General features: G+C 45.2%; 1 protein-coding gene across 3 annotated transcripts in view; it reads left to right on the top strand.

Moving 5' to 3' along the window:
* Positions 1–16,097, top strand: part of LOC140720619 (uncharacterized) — a 32,108-nt gene extending 16,011 nt beyond the window's left edge. The window contains exon 4 of one of the 3 annotated variants that reach the window (XR_012097226.1): positions 13,757–16,097. Coding sequence is in view for 2 of the 3 variants with exons in the window: in XM_073035451.1 (XP_072891552.1) it covers positions 5,036–6,172 (1,137 nt within the window). In the remaining variant the exon portion in view is untranslated. Of the gene's footprint in view, positions 1–4,628; positions 6,934–13,756 lie in introns of those variants that run through there. The other 2 variants (XM_073035451.1, XM_073035450.1) reach the window with 2 other exon arrangements.
* Positions 16,098–16,758: the final 661 nt, after the last annotated feature.

Genomic DNA, 16,758 nt, shown 5'->3' with positions numbered 1-16,758 from the left:
TGAGGAAAGTCATTCTTGCCATAGAGGGAGTACAAAGAAGGTTCAACAGATTGATGCCTGGAATGGCAGGACTTTCATATTGTTGGGCTTTAAATTCTGCCCTGTGTTCGTTTAGGAAGAGAGACAACCAACACCGGAATATTACAAAACTTGGCTTTAATGCAGAAGCGTAACTGGCACAGCGAGGAGACAAGACCCCTGCTGGGGAAGGTGCATTCTGCCCTCCCCTTACATTCTTTTCTTATTTATACCCTTTTCCCTTTGCCCAACCCCCCGCTACACATATTTGATAATACTGAACTTTGTTATACATATTTGGTAATATTGGACACTTTTGCCCTTCTAACTGGTCTGATATCATTTTTTCACAAATTCCCTGTTTTACTGAATCACGTGACACTAGCAGTTTGGAGACAAAGGATCCCTTGTTTCGCTCCCTCCCTTGTATTTCTGTCTGCTAATATCACGCTGACCTGAACTGGCAGTCGCAAATTAACCCTAACAATATGAATAAAGACTGGATCGACTAGGCTTATACTCGCTGGAATTTAGAAGACTGAGGTGGGATCTGATTGAAATATATAAAATTCTAAAGGGATTGGACTGGCTAGATGCAGGAAGATTGTTTCCGATGTTGGGGGAGTCCAGAACGAGGGGTCACAGTTTAAGGACAAAGGAGAAGCCTTTTAGGACCAAGATGAGGAAAAACTTCTTTACACACAGAGTGGTGAATCTGTGGAATTCTCTGCCACAGGAAACAGTTGAGGCCGGTTCATTTGGCTATATTTAAGAGGGAGTTAGATATGGCCCTTGTGGCTAAAAGGATCGGGGGTATGGAGAGAAAGCAGGCACAGGGTTCGGAGTTGGATGATCAGGCATGATCATACTGAATGGTGGTGCAGGCTTGAAGGGCCTAATGTCCTACTCCTGCACTTATTTTCTATGTTTCTATGTGTGGAAAATTAAAATCTCCCACAATCACAACCTTGTGCTTACTACAAATATCTGCTATCTCCTTACAAATTTCCTCGCTCCCAATTAGGTTGTTTATAATACACCCCTATATGTGTTACTATACCTTCCGCATTCTTCAATTCCACCCAAATAGGCTCCCTAAATGAGCCCTGTAATCTATCCTGTCAAAGCACTGCTGTCATATTTTCTTGGACAAGCATTGCAATACCTTCCCCTCTTGCCCTTCTGATTCTATCACACCAGAAGCAATAAAATATTGGAATATTTATTTGCCAATCACACCCCTCCTGCAACCATGTTTCACTAATAGATACAGCATCATATTTCCAGTTATCAATCCATACTCTAAGCTCATCCACCTTTCTTACAATGCTCCTAGCATTAAAATAAATACATTTAAGAAACTTTCCACCTCTTCCTCTCTGTTTATCCGTAACGGTGCAAATAACTTTGTTATCTCTTTTCTTGCCTTCTCCCCTACATCTTCAGTCTGAACGCTCCTACATCAGGGAGGAAGTTCAAATCATCTGTGTGTTAAAAGTTCAGCCATCATGGTGACTGAAGGCAGCTGTAGTTTCATGAGGGACTGTTACTGTCAGATTCTGCAGTTCTTGCGGCTGCTCATCGCACCCAGGACTGAACCCTGGTCACTGAGCATTGGAGGAGTCCGTTCTGCTGATGTTAGCCTTAAACTAGACAGGCGTTTAATATTGTGGAGCTGTGATATATAAATCAGTTCTGTGTCAAATCCCGTGTCTCAGGTACTTACTGTCTCTACCACACTCACAATGTACACTAGAAAGGCCACTCAGCCCATCTGGTTCCTGCCCATGTTTCTGTTCCATATCAGTATATCAAAATCTACCCCTGCTGTTCCCCTCTCACTCTCCCTGAGATGACAGGTTGCAACTAGTCACCACTCTGTCGGATAGGAGATTTCCCATGAATTTCATGGAAACATATAAATGCACAACACATTACAGATGCTTTGTCCCACATTGCCGTGCCGATCATGTAACTTACTCTAGAAACTGCTCAGAATTACCCTGCCACATAGCCACCTATCTTCCTAAGCTCCATGTACCTATCTGAGAGTCTCTTCAAAGACCATATTGTATCCGCCTTTACCACCGTCGCTGGCGGTGCACTCCACACACACACAACACTCTTTGCTTAAAAAGTTAGCTCTGACATCTCCTCTGTACCTACTTCCAAGCAGCTTAAACCTATTCCCCTCATGTTAGCCATTTCAGCCCTGGGAAAAAGCCTCTGACTATCCATACGACCAATGCCTCTCATCATCTTAGACACCCGCATGATTTTCCTGCATGATTTTCTCCAGGCTGAATAAGACTATGAGCTCACTGTGGTTTTGACGTTCTCTCTCTCTCTCTCTCTCTCTCTCTCCTTGTGTCTGACGTCACAGCCCCGCCTCACTCAGGCACTTAAAGCGACACTCACAGTAAACGAACCCGCGGTCTCGCAACACAATGCACATCTAAAGTCTGACAGCAGACTAGCGAGTGAATCTTCGATGGAGCAGAGTCAGAAACCAAAGTGTTGCCAGCCTGAGTCAGGGCTTTGGGGCTCCAGAGAGAGATGGGGTCTAGAGTTTACCAGGAGGAGGAGGAATCAGACCAGCAGGATGTGGCTATAAAAGAAAGGTCAGAAACATTTGGAAACTGGTTGACCGGAAAAAAAGGAGGTTAATTTCAGGCAGCAATTGTGGAGAGAGGAATAAATAGAAAACGTTTAGGCCGAGCCCCTTCAGCGTGCCTAGACTGTGTACTCCTCTGCTTAGTTGCTCTCTGAATTGCAGAGTTCCTCCAGCGTTTTGTGTCTGTGCGTCTCTGTATTTCCAGCAACTGCAGAATCTCCGGTGTTTTATATCTGCATTTTACTGTGGCATTACATACACGTTGATATTGAGTATATTTCTTATGGGAGCCGCTTTCTGCGTTAAAACAGCTGCAGATTTTTCTATACACACGAAAAAAAATGAGGTATGGACATTGAACCGGTGCTGGCAGAAATGTTTAATGGCACCGTGATTACCCATAGGCCATGCGTTAAGAATTTCACCGGTGCTGAAGCGCCAATGAACTGCGCAGGCGTCAGGCTGAGGACGTCCCTGAGTTTCACGCATGCGCGCAGTACACAGAAGGCCTTGAAAATGTCGGATGCAGGTAAGAGCAATTCTCCGTGTTTTTATATTAAACACTGACTTCGTGACAATTCCTGTTTAATCCGGACACCGTGGCCAACAATCCCGGGACAGTCCTGCTCTCGTCCCTCTCTCTCAGCCCCAGGATCCATACACGGGCCCCGGGGAGCTTCCGGCTGATGAGGGAATGGGAACCGATGGATCTCTCAGACAGAGCTGAGCTCCAGCTATAGTAAAGGCAAGGATTAGGAACTCAGAGAAAGGGAACAAAATCTTTTACATCACCAGTTGAGAAAATCACCTTTGCTCTACCTCCAATCACTAATAAGAGAAAATCTGAAGATGCTGGAAATCCAAGCAACACACACACAAAATGCTGGCGAAATTCAGCATTAGTACTCTTTTCCATAGATGCTGCCTGGCCTGCTGAGTTCCTCCAGCATTTTGTGTCTGTTGCTTGTTCTACCTCCTCTTGTTCTGGACTTTTCTACCCGTAAGAGCATGTTTTGTCCCATTCTCTCTGGGTACATGATGATATCAAACACCTTTGCCCTGGGCAGCAAGTAGCTGTCACATCACAAATGTGCCGGACTCCAGTGAGACAGACTACTGCCCTTTACTTCATATTCAGTGGGATTTAATTCACTGAGTTCACCACTGTCAGTCTTTGTCTGATGTGTGTATTGTGGCGATGCAAACGTTGCTGGAGAATTGGGGGAGGCTTCAGGGGAATATAGAAACTGAGTTCACCAATGTCAGTCATTGGGGGGGGGGAGGGTTCAGGGGAAATATTTATGTAGAATACAGAAACTGGTGATACTTGAGTCCCCTGTGTGTATTGTGGTGTTGCAAAAGTTGCTGGAGAATTTGCAAGTGGGAAGAAGTGGAGTGATATTTGGAAATCTGACTTTTTAAAGCGTAAATTCGTAAGCAAACCACATATGGACAATATGCAAAATCTTTGGTGAGAAAATCCTTCATTACCCATTACAGGCCTGCTACATAGGTTGTGTGAGAGTGCAGATGAACTGGATCGAACCCAGAGGAGATCAAAGTTCCTATTGACCGTGATTTCGTAGCTGTGAAAATGAATACCTCTCTATAAAAAATTCACTGTGCACATCTTGTCACTGGGTAAAAAAAAATGCACAGTGCAAGACTTATGTACACACTGGTTATTACAAATTAGAGGGGGTATTGGAGGGAATATGTGGAGACCTGTAGTGTCCCTGATGCCCTCACTTACAAGAAATGCATCCAGCTGCAGCTTGTAACCCTGCACTTTAAGGAGTTGGAACTTGAAACGCATATGGGGATTGATGGTCATTCCAGATACCAGCACTCTGCCCAGTCAGGAGATGATTTCTCTTCCAACTTGGGTTTAACCTCACTGTAACAGTGTGATACCAAATCAAACCTTGGCAACTCAAGTAATCTCATCTGAAATGTTGTCCTACACCCATTGATGGATTTTGTAAATCTTTTACAGGTTAAAAAAGGGAAGGAATTTGTCTCCAGGAATCTCAAACACGACACGCCAGTTTTGTTGTCTCTGTCTAGATATTTAAGAAGTGGAACAAGGGATCCTATCAACCATCCTTCCTGCTCAGACTGTGGTGAGGGATTCATTCGGTCATCTGAGCAACTAGCAAGCCCGGCATTTTACACAGGAGAAAGGCCGTTCACCTGCTCAGACAGTGGGAATGGATTCACTCGGTCATCTCAACTGAAGGTACATCAGCAAGTTCACACAGGGCAAGGTCATTCACCTGTTCTCTGTGTGAGAAGGGATTCAGTCGGTCTTCCCACCTGTGGACACACCAGTCAGTTCCCACTGGGCAGAGGCTGGTCAACTGCTGAATTTCAGGGAAGGGATTCTCTCGGTCATCTGACCTAATGGCACACCAACATGTTCACACCAGGGGGCAGCCATTCACCTGCACAGTCTGCGGGAAGGGATTCACTCATTCATCCAACCTACTGAGTCATCAGCGAGTTCACACTGGGGAAAAGCCATTCACCTGCTCAGTCTGCGGGAAGGGATTCACTCATTCATCCAACCTACTGAGTCATCAGCGAGTTCACACTGGGGAGAGGCCATTCACCTGCTCAGTCTGTAGGAAGGGATTCACTCAGTCATCCAACCTACAGAGTCATCAGCGAGTTCACACTGGGGAGAGGCCGTTCACCTGCTCAGTCTGTGGGAAGGGATTCACTGATTCATCCCATCTACTGAGTCATCAGCGAGTTCACACTGGGGAGAAGCCATTCACCTGCTCAGATTGTGGGAAGGGATTCACTCAGTCCTCCCACCTGCAGGGTCATCAGCGAGTTCACACTGGGGAGAAGCCGTTCACCTGCTCAGTCTGTGGGAAAGGCTTCACTCAGTCATCCAAACTACTGGTCCACCAGCAAGTTCACACTGGGGAGAGGCCATTCACCTGCTCACCATGCGGGAAGGGATTCACTAGCTCATCTAAACTGAAGGTACATCAGAGAGTTCACACTGGGGAGAAGCCATTCACCTGCTCAGTCTGTGGGAAGGGATTCACTCAGTCATCCCAACTACAGAGTCATCAGCGAGTTCACACTGGGGAGAGGCCGTTCACCTGCTCAGAATGTGGGAAGGGATTCACTCAGTCATCCAGCCTACAGAGTCATCAGCGAGTTCACACTGGGGAGAGGCCATTCACCTGCTCAGAATGTGGGAAGGGATTCATACTGTCATTCTACCTACAGAGACACCAGCGAGTTCACACTGGGGAGAGGCCATTCACCTGCTCAGTCTGTGGGAAGGGATTCACTCAGTCATCCAACCTACTGGTACATCAGCGAGTTCACACTGGGGAGAAGCCATTCTCCTGTTCAGTCTGTGGGAAGCGATTCACTCATTCACACCATCTGCAGAATCATCAGCGAGTTCACACTGGGGAGAGGCCGTTCACCTGCTCAGAATGTGGGAAGGGATTCACTCAGTCATCACAACTACTGGCACACCAGTCAGTTCACAGTGGGGACGGGCCATTGTTATGAATCCCTGGGTTTCGTTTGCTGTGGACTGTAATTTTAAGAGAGAGAGATTAAGAAGGTATTCACCTTCAGAATCAGAATCAGAATCAGTCTGACTTGCAGCTTGTTTACATCGCTCACAGCTTGTTTAGTTTTAACTGAGGACACAGACACTCAGAGTCAGACGGAGACGAAGGAGGAAAAACTAAAGTATCGAAACCAGGGAACTAGTGGCCAAGGGTCACTGTTTGGAACTTTCCTATGCCCACAAGGGTGGGTTAATTATACAATCACCGTACATCGAATGTGTGGTTGTCACCTTGTTTGATCCATAGGAGTGGATCGGATTTGGCGCATCCTGTGGAGACCACTTATGTGTTAACCCTTGCCTGGCTGTGGTGTGGTTGTTCACTTGAAGACGATACACCTTGTGACAAGTCACTTTTGGTGATAATTTGTATGTGGATTTGGAGCGATGACGGATAAAATCTACAGCAACTGTTCTCTTGTTTTACCACCGTGGAACCTGTGGAATTCTACATATTTGTGTTCTCTCGCCATTTACCCTGGATTACAAAACTCTCTCTCTCATCACCTATTCTGTAGTTGAACTGAACTTTCATACTTTACCATCTCAAGACTCCAAGCCTTGTTTCCCCCGAGCTCAATAGTTTGGGAGTTATATTTACACACATTTATAAACTTAACACTGTTAACTTCTGTTTATCTTCTTTAAGTTGCAATATTACAAGTAGATTCTAATAAAGACAGATTTAACATCAAAACCAGTCTCCAGGTGTAGTCTATTGCTGCTGGCTTGTTTCTAAAGCATTATGGTTCGTAACAAATTTGGGGCGTGCGTCTGGGATATGAACAAATTTGGGGGCTATTGATCGAAGAATTATCGATTTGATTGGGGAAATCCCTTTTGATTCATTTGTGTGTGGAAATCAGCAGCAGTGGACATTTAAAAAATTTCTGGAAGCGCCAACCCCTGAGGCATTAGGAAAAGCCAAAAAGAATGAATTGCTGACTGTTGCTAATGGGCTGAATCTTAACCAGGTTAAGTGGGTGTTAAAGACCAGGGCAAGCATAAAACTGGGAGAGGAGGTAAAGGTAAAACAATAGGGGTTTTATTATAAAATATAGGCATCCACCCCCTTTTTCAGAGACTGGGATCCCTGGTTCAACCGGTAATGGTGTGCATTTCAATGTGTTCACCTCTCAGTCCTCGATTCTCTAAAAGAAAGCGTTATCACATTTGATCTTTCTTCATATGATGACCCAAACATTTCAGGGATCACTCTCTTGAAACTTCATTGCACTCTCTAACCACTTTGTTAATCCTCTGTGCAAAAAATGTCCATCTTCCGCAGCCCCGTGTTGCCCCAACCACTCACCTCCTACCACTGTCATTGGCCCCACTTGCGGGTCAACCGTCTGCCGGTGTTCCCCCCCCCCCCAATGCGAATCCCTCTGCTCGCTACCACCGTGGGCTCAGACATTTCCACAGATTTCCACAAACATCCTCTCACACCATCTTTTTACTTTCAATAAAATCCCTCCTCTCCCTCCCCAGGGAAATGGCATCAAACCGACGGGCCGAGCGGTCTCCTACTTCTTGGCGACACATCAGACTCCGGCCGCAGAAGACGCTTCACAAGCACCCCAACTTCCCTTGGAGGGAAATGGAAATAAATCAAAAAACGGACATTTACTCCGCTGTGATGTGGAGTTTGAAGCTGGAGCGGGAGGCGAACTCAGCTGGGGTAACGCCCTCTGGACTTGTCCACCTCTGCGACTGGTGGTAACAGGTGATTGACATCGCTTTGCACCAATGGGAATAGCGCAGCTCCTGAATCCCCTGTTGACAGCCGTGGGGGAGGGCTGGTCACGCGATTATTAGCCCAGCTATTAAACTGATAAAGCCCGAGCTCAGCAGCGCATGGATGACGTAAGACGCTGTGCACGTAAGGGCAGATCCCAATGTGGGAAGCCCATGCGTGACGTCAGGCGCGAGGGGGTTTTGTGTGACGTCACCTGTGGGGATGCGCTCGCATTTAAATGCACCTTAATGTGCGTTTCTTATGATTTCAGAGGGACAACAACATTAATCACGGGTTTCATTGCTGAATCCACTGTTGTGAGATGTAAAGTCCCCTGTTATGTGTCCGGCTGGGCCGTGTTGTTTGGGGGCTATTGATCGATTAATTATCGATTTGATTGGGCATATCCCTTTTGATTTATTTGTGTGTGGAAATCAGCAGCAGTGGATTTTGATAAATTTCTGTGGGTTGGATGACTGAGTGAATCCCTTCCCACGTACTTCCTCATCCAGGTCATCCACTCTTGGTCTTCCTGGAATCATTCTTTGAAACTTCTCCAATACACTCCAATACACTCCAATACAAGCACATCCTTTGCTCAGATAATGAGTCGGAAGTACAGGTCAGAATCTGCTCACCATACACCAACAGTGATCTGCCCAATGCGTTATAAAGCTATAGTATCGCATCCTTGCTCTTATATTGCTGACATTGCAGTTGTCATCCTTAATCAACTCCATCTGCAAGCAAACCTTTAGCGCCTCTTGCTCAAGGACTCACAAGCACTTATGCACCTCTAATTTTTTCAAGTTTCTCCCATCTTTTTTTTCTACGCCAATTACTTCTACCAAATATACATGACTTGCATACACTGTATTTCAACTGCTACTTTGCTGGCATTCTCCAGACCTATCGAAGTCCTTCTGCAGACTCCCGCTTTGCTCTAAACTACCTGTCCCTTACCTATCTTTGTATCAACTGCAATGTTCGTCACCAAGGTATCAATTCCATCATCCATATCATTCAGATTTAACATGAAACGATGCGGTCTCAATACTGACCCCTGCAGAACAGCATTAGTTACCGACAGCAAAACAGAATTGCCCACATTATTCTGACTCTTTCTCCCTTGTCAGTACAAGTTTCTTTCCTGTAATTCCATGAGCTGTGATCCTGTTAAGCAGCCTCACGTGCAGCACCTTAGAAACATAGAAAACCTGCAGCACGTTACAGGCCCTTTGGCTCACAAAGCGATGCCGAACATGTCCTTGCTCTAGAAATGCCAAGGGTTACCTACAGTTCTCGATTTTTCTCAGCTCCGTGTACCTATCCACCTATCCAGGTGTCTCTTAAAAGACCCTATCGTGTCCGCCTCCACCACCATTGCCGGCAGCCCATTCCAAGCACTCACCATTCTCTGTGTAAAAAAACTTACCCCTGACATCTCCTCTGTACCTACTTCCAAGCATCTTCAAACTATGTCCTTTCGTGCTAGCAATTTCAGCCCTGGGAAAAAGCCTCTAACTATCCACACGATCAATGTCTCTAATTTTCTTGAACACCTCTATCAGGTCACCTCTCATCATCACTCCAAGGAGAAAAGACTGTGTTCTCTCAACCTATTCTCAAAAGGCATGCTCCCCTATCCAAACAACATCCTCGTAAATCTCCTCAGCACCCTTTCTATGGCTTCCACATCCTTCCTGTAGTTTGGCGACCAGAACTGAGCACAGTACTCCAAGTGGGGTCTGACCAAAGTCCTATATATCTGCAACATTACATCTCGGCTTTTAAACTCAAGCCTGCGGTTGATTAAGGCCAATGCACAGTATGGCTTCTTAACCACAGAGTCAACCTACATAGCAGCTTTGAGTCTCCTATGGACTCCGTCCCCAAGATCCCTCTGTTCCTCCACACTGCTATATTCTATCATATTTGACCGAAGCAAATGAACCACATCACACTTCTTTGGGTTGAACTCCATTTGCCACTTCTCAGCCCAGGTTTGCAGACGATCAATATCCCCCTGCAACCTAACCCAACCTTTGTGTCATCAGCAAATTTACTAACCCGTACCTCCACTTCCTCATCCAGGTCATTTATAAAAGTCACTAAGGGTAGGGGACCCAGAACCGATCCCTGAGGCAGACCACTGGTCACCGACCTCCATGCAGAATATGACCAGTCTACAACCACTCTTTGTCTTCTGTGGGCAAGCCAGTTCTGGATGCACAAAGCAATGTGCCCTTGGATCCCGTGCTTCCTTACTTTCTCAATAAGCCTTGCATGGGGTACCTTGTTGAAGATCATCTGAAAATCCAAGCAAACAACATACACTGCCTCTGCTTTATCTATCTTGCCTGTTATTTCCGCAAAGTATTCCAAGAGATTTGTCAGTCAAGATTTCCTCGAAACAATCCGGCTGACTTTGGCCTACTTCATCATGTTTCCCCAATTACAGTACCCAAAAAAACACACTCTTAGTACACTATAACATCTTCCTGACCACTAAGGTCAGACTAACTGTCCAATAATTTTCTTTCTTGTGCCCCCTCTCTTCTTAAAGAGTGGAGTGACATTTGCAAATTTCTGGTCCACCAGAACCGTTCCAAAATCTAGTGATTTCTGATAGATCATTACTCATCACTTGAAGAGAAAACTAAGGGGGGAACTTCTTCATTCAGAGGCGGGGAGAGTGTGCACCGAGCTGCCAGAGCAAGTGGCAGGGACGATTGTCATCTTTAAGAGAAGTTTGCTTAGGTCACTGGATGAGAAGCATATGGAGGGCTATGGTCCAGGTGGAAGTTGTTGGAACTCGGAAGATTAATGCTTTAGCACGGACTAGACTGGCCGAATGGCATTTTCCTGTGTTGTAGTGTTTTATGACTCTAATGCCTTCACAATCTCTTCAGCTACCTCTTTCTGAACTCTGCGGTGTCTTATCAACCTTCAGGCCTTTCAGCTTCAAAAAAACCTTCTCTCCTTGGTAAAAGCATGTATCCTCACTTCTGCCCCAGGTACAGCTGAATGTTTGGCATTTATGTAATAAATTTAATGACACAGCTGTAGTGGGTGACTTCAATCTGCAGGAGGATTGGGAAAGTCAGATTGGCGTGAGATCGCAAAAGAGGGGATGTATTGAATGCAAACGAAATGGCTTTTTAGAGCAGCTGATGGTTGAGCCTACTCGGGGAACTGCTCTCTTACATTGGGTGTTGTGTAATAACCCAGATCTTATTATGGAGGTTAATGTAAATGAACCATTAGAAGGCAGTGATCATAATATGATTGAATTCCTACTGCAATTTGTGAGGGAGAAGCACAGGTCACATGTGTAGTATCACAAAGGAATGAAAGGGAATTACAGAGGCGTGAGAAAGGTGATTCACCAGGTGGATTGGAGGATGCAGGTGGAGAAGACGCCAGAGCATAAATGGCTGACGTTTCTGGGAATAGTTCATAATGTGCAGGATAGATATGTCCCACAGACGTAGTTCTCAAACAGCGGGGCTAGGCTGTCGTGGCTGACAAAGGAAGTTAAGGACTGTATAAAAGCATATAAGGTAGCAAAAGTGAGTAGTAGGTTGGATAATTGGGTACCTTTTAACATCCAACAACAGGCAAATTTAAAATAAAAGCTGTAAGCGGAAAGGTGAAATATGACAGCAAACTATACAATAATATAAACCAGTTATAAAATATACGAAAGGGAGGCGAGAGTTGATATTGGACCACTGGAAAATGATGCTCATGGGGTACAAATGGGGAAGAGATGGTAGATGAATTTGATAGGTACTTTGCATCCGTCTTGTCTGTGGAAGACACTACCAGTGTGCCAGAGATCCGTGAGTGTCAGGGAGCAGGAGTGAGTGCCATTGCTATTACAAAGGAAAACGTGCTAGGCCAACTCAGGTTCTTAAAGTGGATAAGTCACCTGGACCAGATGGACTACATCCCAGAGTCCTGAGAGAGGTTGCTGGAGAGATAACAGATGCATTGGTCATGACACGTCAAGAATCACTTGATAACAGATGAGGTTTTGGGGTACTAGGAGACTAATGATATAATAAGTCAAAGCCAGCATAGGTTCTGTACAGGGAAATCTTGCCTGACAAGTCTGTTACAGATCTTCGAGGAAGTAATAAGCAGGATGGACAAACGAGAGGCGGTGGATATCATTTACTTGGATTTTCAGAAGGCATCTGATAAGGTGTCACACATGAAACTGCTTAACAGGATAAAAATCCGAAGTAATACTGGCATGGATAGAGGAAGGCTGACAGCCAAGAGGCAGCAAGTGGGAATAAAAGGGGCCTTTTCTGGTTGGCCAGCAGTGACTTGTGGTCTTCAGGGGTCAGTATACGGTCCGCTACTTCTCACATGGTTTGTCAGTGATCTGGATATTGGAACTGATGGGGTTGTGTGGCTCAGACTGTGGGAAGAGATTCTCCACATCATCTCACCTACTGACTCACCAGTCAGTTCACACTGCAGTGAGGGACTTCACCTGTTCAGTCTGTGGGAAGAGATTCACTCAGTCATCTAACCTACAGAGACACCAGCAAGTTCACACTGGGGAGAAGCTGTTCACCTGCTCAGACTGTGGGAAGAGATTCACTCAGTCATCTAACCTACAGAGTCACCAGCGGGTTCACACTGGGGAGAAGCTGTTCACCTACTCAGACTGTGGAAAGGGAGTCACCAAATCATCTCACCTAGTGACTCACCAGTCAGTTCACACTGCAGAGAGGGATTTCACCCGCTCAGATTGTGAGAAGGGATTCACTCTGTCATCTAATCTGCTGGCACACAAGTGAGTTCTACTCGGGAGAAGCCGTAGACCTGTGAATGTGGGAAGGCATTCACACGATCATGTCATCTATTAAAACACCAGGGAGTTCACACCACTTAGAGGCCGATCGTCCGCTCAAACTTTGGGAAGAGATTCTCTCAACCCTCTCCACCAAGGCTGCATCATTGTGTTCCCCTGGGGAGAGGCCGTTCATCTGCTGTGAATATGGGAAGGCATTCACTCAGTCATCTAACCTTGTAACACACGACTGGGTTCACACTGGGGGGAAAGTCTCAATAACCTGTAGGCTGGATATTTGTCCATCCCCGTTGATGAATGCAATTTCAAGAGTGACTGAGGGAGTCTAATACAAGAGGGCATGACTTAAGGTTTACAGGGCGCCCATTCAGAACAGAGATGCGAAGAGAATTTTTGAGTCAGAGGGTGGTGAATCTGTGGAATTTGTTGCCACGGGCAGCAGTGGAGGCCAAGTCATTGGGTGTGTTTAAGGCAGAGATTGATAGGTATCTGAGTAGTCAAGTCATCAAAGGTTATGGTGAGAAGGTGGGGGAATGGGACTAAAGGGCAGATTGGATCCACTCATGATGAAATGGTGGAGCAGACTCGATGGGCCAAATGGCCGAATCTGCTCCTTTGTCTTATGGTCTTATGTGATTTTTTTCTCATGTGCTCTTCCTCCTTCTGTCCAAGGTAGTGTTAATCTCAGTGGGTTTGAGTGTAAATAGTCTTTTCTAAACTTGTCATTTCAGTTCTTACTTATCTTTGTAAATTTTACTGATTGAAATGGGACTAAGATATTTTCATTAAAAAAAGTCAATGTCGGTATTGATGGAAGTGTTTATTGCCTTTGTTGTATTTGTTAACTATTGAGCTCTGTTCGGCAGTTTTTTAAAGCCTTGAAATAAATTTTGTCAAAGGTTTTCCCAATATTGCACTACTTTCTGTTGCTTTTGCTTGTTGATTTTCCAGATACGTGGTTATCAAGAGTCCCGGTGAAGGGTCATGGCCGGAAATGTTGATTCCCATCCATAGATGCTGCCTGACCTGCTGAGCTTCTCCAGCACTTTGTGTGAATTTCTCTCGATTTCTTGCATCTGCAGGTCTTCCTGTTTCCCAGATATTTATATGTTTAGTGAAATAACAAGCCGGCCGTGGGGTTGTGTGGCTCTGTTGGTAAAATATTAAATAAAATCATTAGATAAGAGGTGGCTTAGGGTTGGGCAGTATGGAATCTGTGGGTAGAATTAAGGAACAGCAAATGTACAAAAAAATCCTTGATGGGAATTGTATAGTGACCCCAAAACAGTAGTAAGTATGTGGTCCACAAATTACAATGAGAGATAGAAAATGAGTGTCAAACGGGCAATGTTACAATAGTCATGAGAGATTGCCATGCAGGAGATTAGGGAAATTAGGATGGTGTTGGTCTCAAGAGGAGGAATTCCTAGAATGCCTACAAGATGCTTTTTTTTAGAGCAGCTCGTGGTTGAGCCCACTTGGGGATCAGCTATTCTGGATTGGGTGTTGTAATGAACCGGAATTAATTAGGTCACATGAGTTCAAGGAACCCTTCGGGACAAGTGATCTTAATCTGATCAAATTCACCCCGACATTAGAGAAGGAGAAACTAAAGTCAGATATGAATAAAAAGAGAATTAGAGAGGCCTGAGAGAAAAATTGGTCAAAATTGATTTGGAAAGAACACGGGCAGGGATGAAAACAGAGCAGCAATGGCTGGAATTTCTGGAAGCAATCTGGAAGTGACGGGATATACACATCACAAAGAGGAAGTAGTATTCTAAAGGTAAGGTGACAAAACCGTAGCTGCTAAGAGAAACCAAAGACAACATAAAGACCAAAGAGGGCACAGAACAAAAATTACTAGGCAGTTAGAGAATTGGAAAGTTTTAAAAATGAACAGAATGCAACCAAAACCATTAAGAAGGAATAGATTAGCTAGCCAGTAATATTAAAGAGGATACCATTTTTAATTTCAGGTACATATTGTGTAAAAGAGAGACAGAAATGGATATCAAACCACTGGAGAATGATGCTGGAGAGGGAATAATGGTGTGAGGGTGAAAGGTGATGGCTGATGAACTGAATAAGTATTGTACTCACTCTTATCTGTGGAAGGCACTGGCAGGAATATGAAAGTCCCAAATGTCAGTGGTCAGAATGTGTAAAGTTACGTTATTCGGGAGTAAGTAGAAGGAAAGGCAATGGGCTGTGATTTTTTTTTACTGGAAGGAGAAATCGATATTCATGCCTTCAGGTTGGAGCTACGTAGGTGGAATATGATTTGTTTCTCTTCAACCCTGAGGCTGTCAAGTGGAGCAACTCCAGCCATTGCTATTCTGCCATCATCCCTGCTAGTGTCCCCTTCCAATCAACTTTGGTAAGCTCTTCTCCAGTGCCTCCGTAGTTCCCCTCACTCCACTAATAATGATGCATCTTGTTTTACCTTTCCCCTCTCAAAGTGAAGGGTGAATTCAGTCATGTTATTATCACTGTATCCACATGCTCCCTTTTCCAAAAGCTCCCCAATCAAATTTGGTCCATTCCAGAATTAACTTTTCCCTAGTGGGCACAATTGCAAAGGGAAGGTAGGTCACATCCGGAATTTTCAACTTAGCGGGCGATTTCCTCTGACGTATTGGGAAATCGTGTGCGAGGCTAGTTACAGCAATGGCTTGCCATTGTTGTATTTGCCTTCTGCCGGGTGAGATTTTTTTTTAAGAGATCACCAGCTCTTAACCCAGCACAGATGGGTGCCGGCTGGATTCAAACTCAGGACCTCCCGCCACTGATGCCACTACGCCACCAGCCGGCTACACAATTCCAAGCTGATCTAAAAGGCATCTCATTGGTATTTTCCAAATTCCCTCTCTTGAGATCAAGCACCAACCTAATTTTCACAATCTACCTTCACCCATCACACTCATGGACTATTTGTCTCACTCCCATCGGGGGTAGATACGCAGCGTCCTCACCAGGACTACCAGCCTCTGGGACAGCTACTTTTCCCAAGCAGTAAAGCTGATAAATATCTCTGCCCACTAACCCATACTTCCACAACACCAAACACCTCTACTTTATCATTTCCTGTCTGTCATCTTATATGCAGGCATCCTATGCCGAGCGTCACTTTATGAACATACAATCAATGCATGCACAGTATATAAGCTGTGGATATATGTTGTTACTATTGTGTTGTGTTGTATTGGAGCCGGAGTAATAATTATTTCGACCTCATTTACACGTGTCTGCTGGAAATGGAATTAAACAACCCTGAATCTTGAAGAAACATTTCAGCAGGCTGCAGCGTCACATTTCTGTTTCTCAGCGTTATTGCGACCTGGTGACAATGGAGTCCACAAATCAGGGGGTCCTGTTATTGTGGTAAATCACCATCAAGTGGCAGTGTTGTCCACAAAAGGGAGAGGTTTACAGCGATAAGAAGGGGTGTAGGGGCTGGAAGCCAACTGCAAGTGGATGAAGTGCCAGAGATGCCCCAAACCACTCTCCTCACCACTAGTCAGGGTCCTAAACAGTCCTTCCATATGAGGCAACTTTTCAACATCGTGCTTGTTGGGGTCATCTACTGTTTTCAGTTTTCCAGGTGTGGCCTCCTCGACATTAGTGAGACCCGATGTTCTCTCTGCATTCTGCACTCTGTCCCGATGCGATTCTGCAGATGTTGGAGATGCAGAGTAACAGACACAAAATGTTGGAGGAAGTCAGGAGGTCAGGTAGCTTCTATAGAGGGGATAAAGCAAAACAGAGATTTCCTGCCAAGACCCTTCATCAGGACTGGAAGTGGGATAAGCCGGAATAAGATGGTGCGGGGTGTGGAAAGAGTCCAAGCTGGTAGGTGATAGGTGAAGCCAGATAAGAGTGAAGGTGAGTGGGTGGGCGAGGTGGGAGATGAAGTGAGAGGCTGTGAGGTGGTAGGTGGAAAATGCAAAGGA

This window comes from Hemitrygon akajei, unplaced genomic scaffold (assembly GCF_048418815.1).
Source record: "Hemitrygon akajei unplaced genomic scaffold, sHemAka1.3 Scf000045, whole genome shotgun sequence".
In the NCBI taxonomy this organism is placed as follows: domain Eukaryota; kingdom Metazoa; phylum Chordata; class Chondrichthyes; order Myliobatiformes; family Dasyatidae; genus Hemitrygon; species Hemitrygon akajei.
Note: the sequence above shows the minus strand (reverse complement) of the source record. Positions and strands in the feature narration are given on the sequence as shown.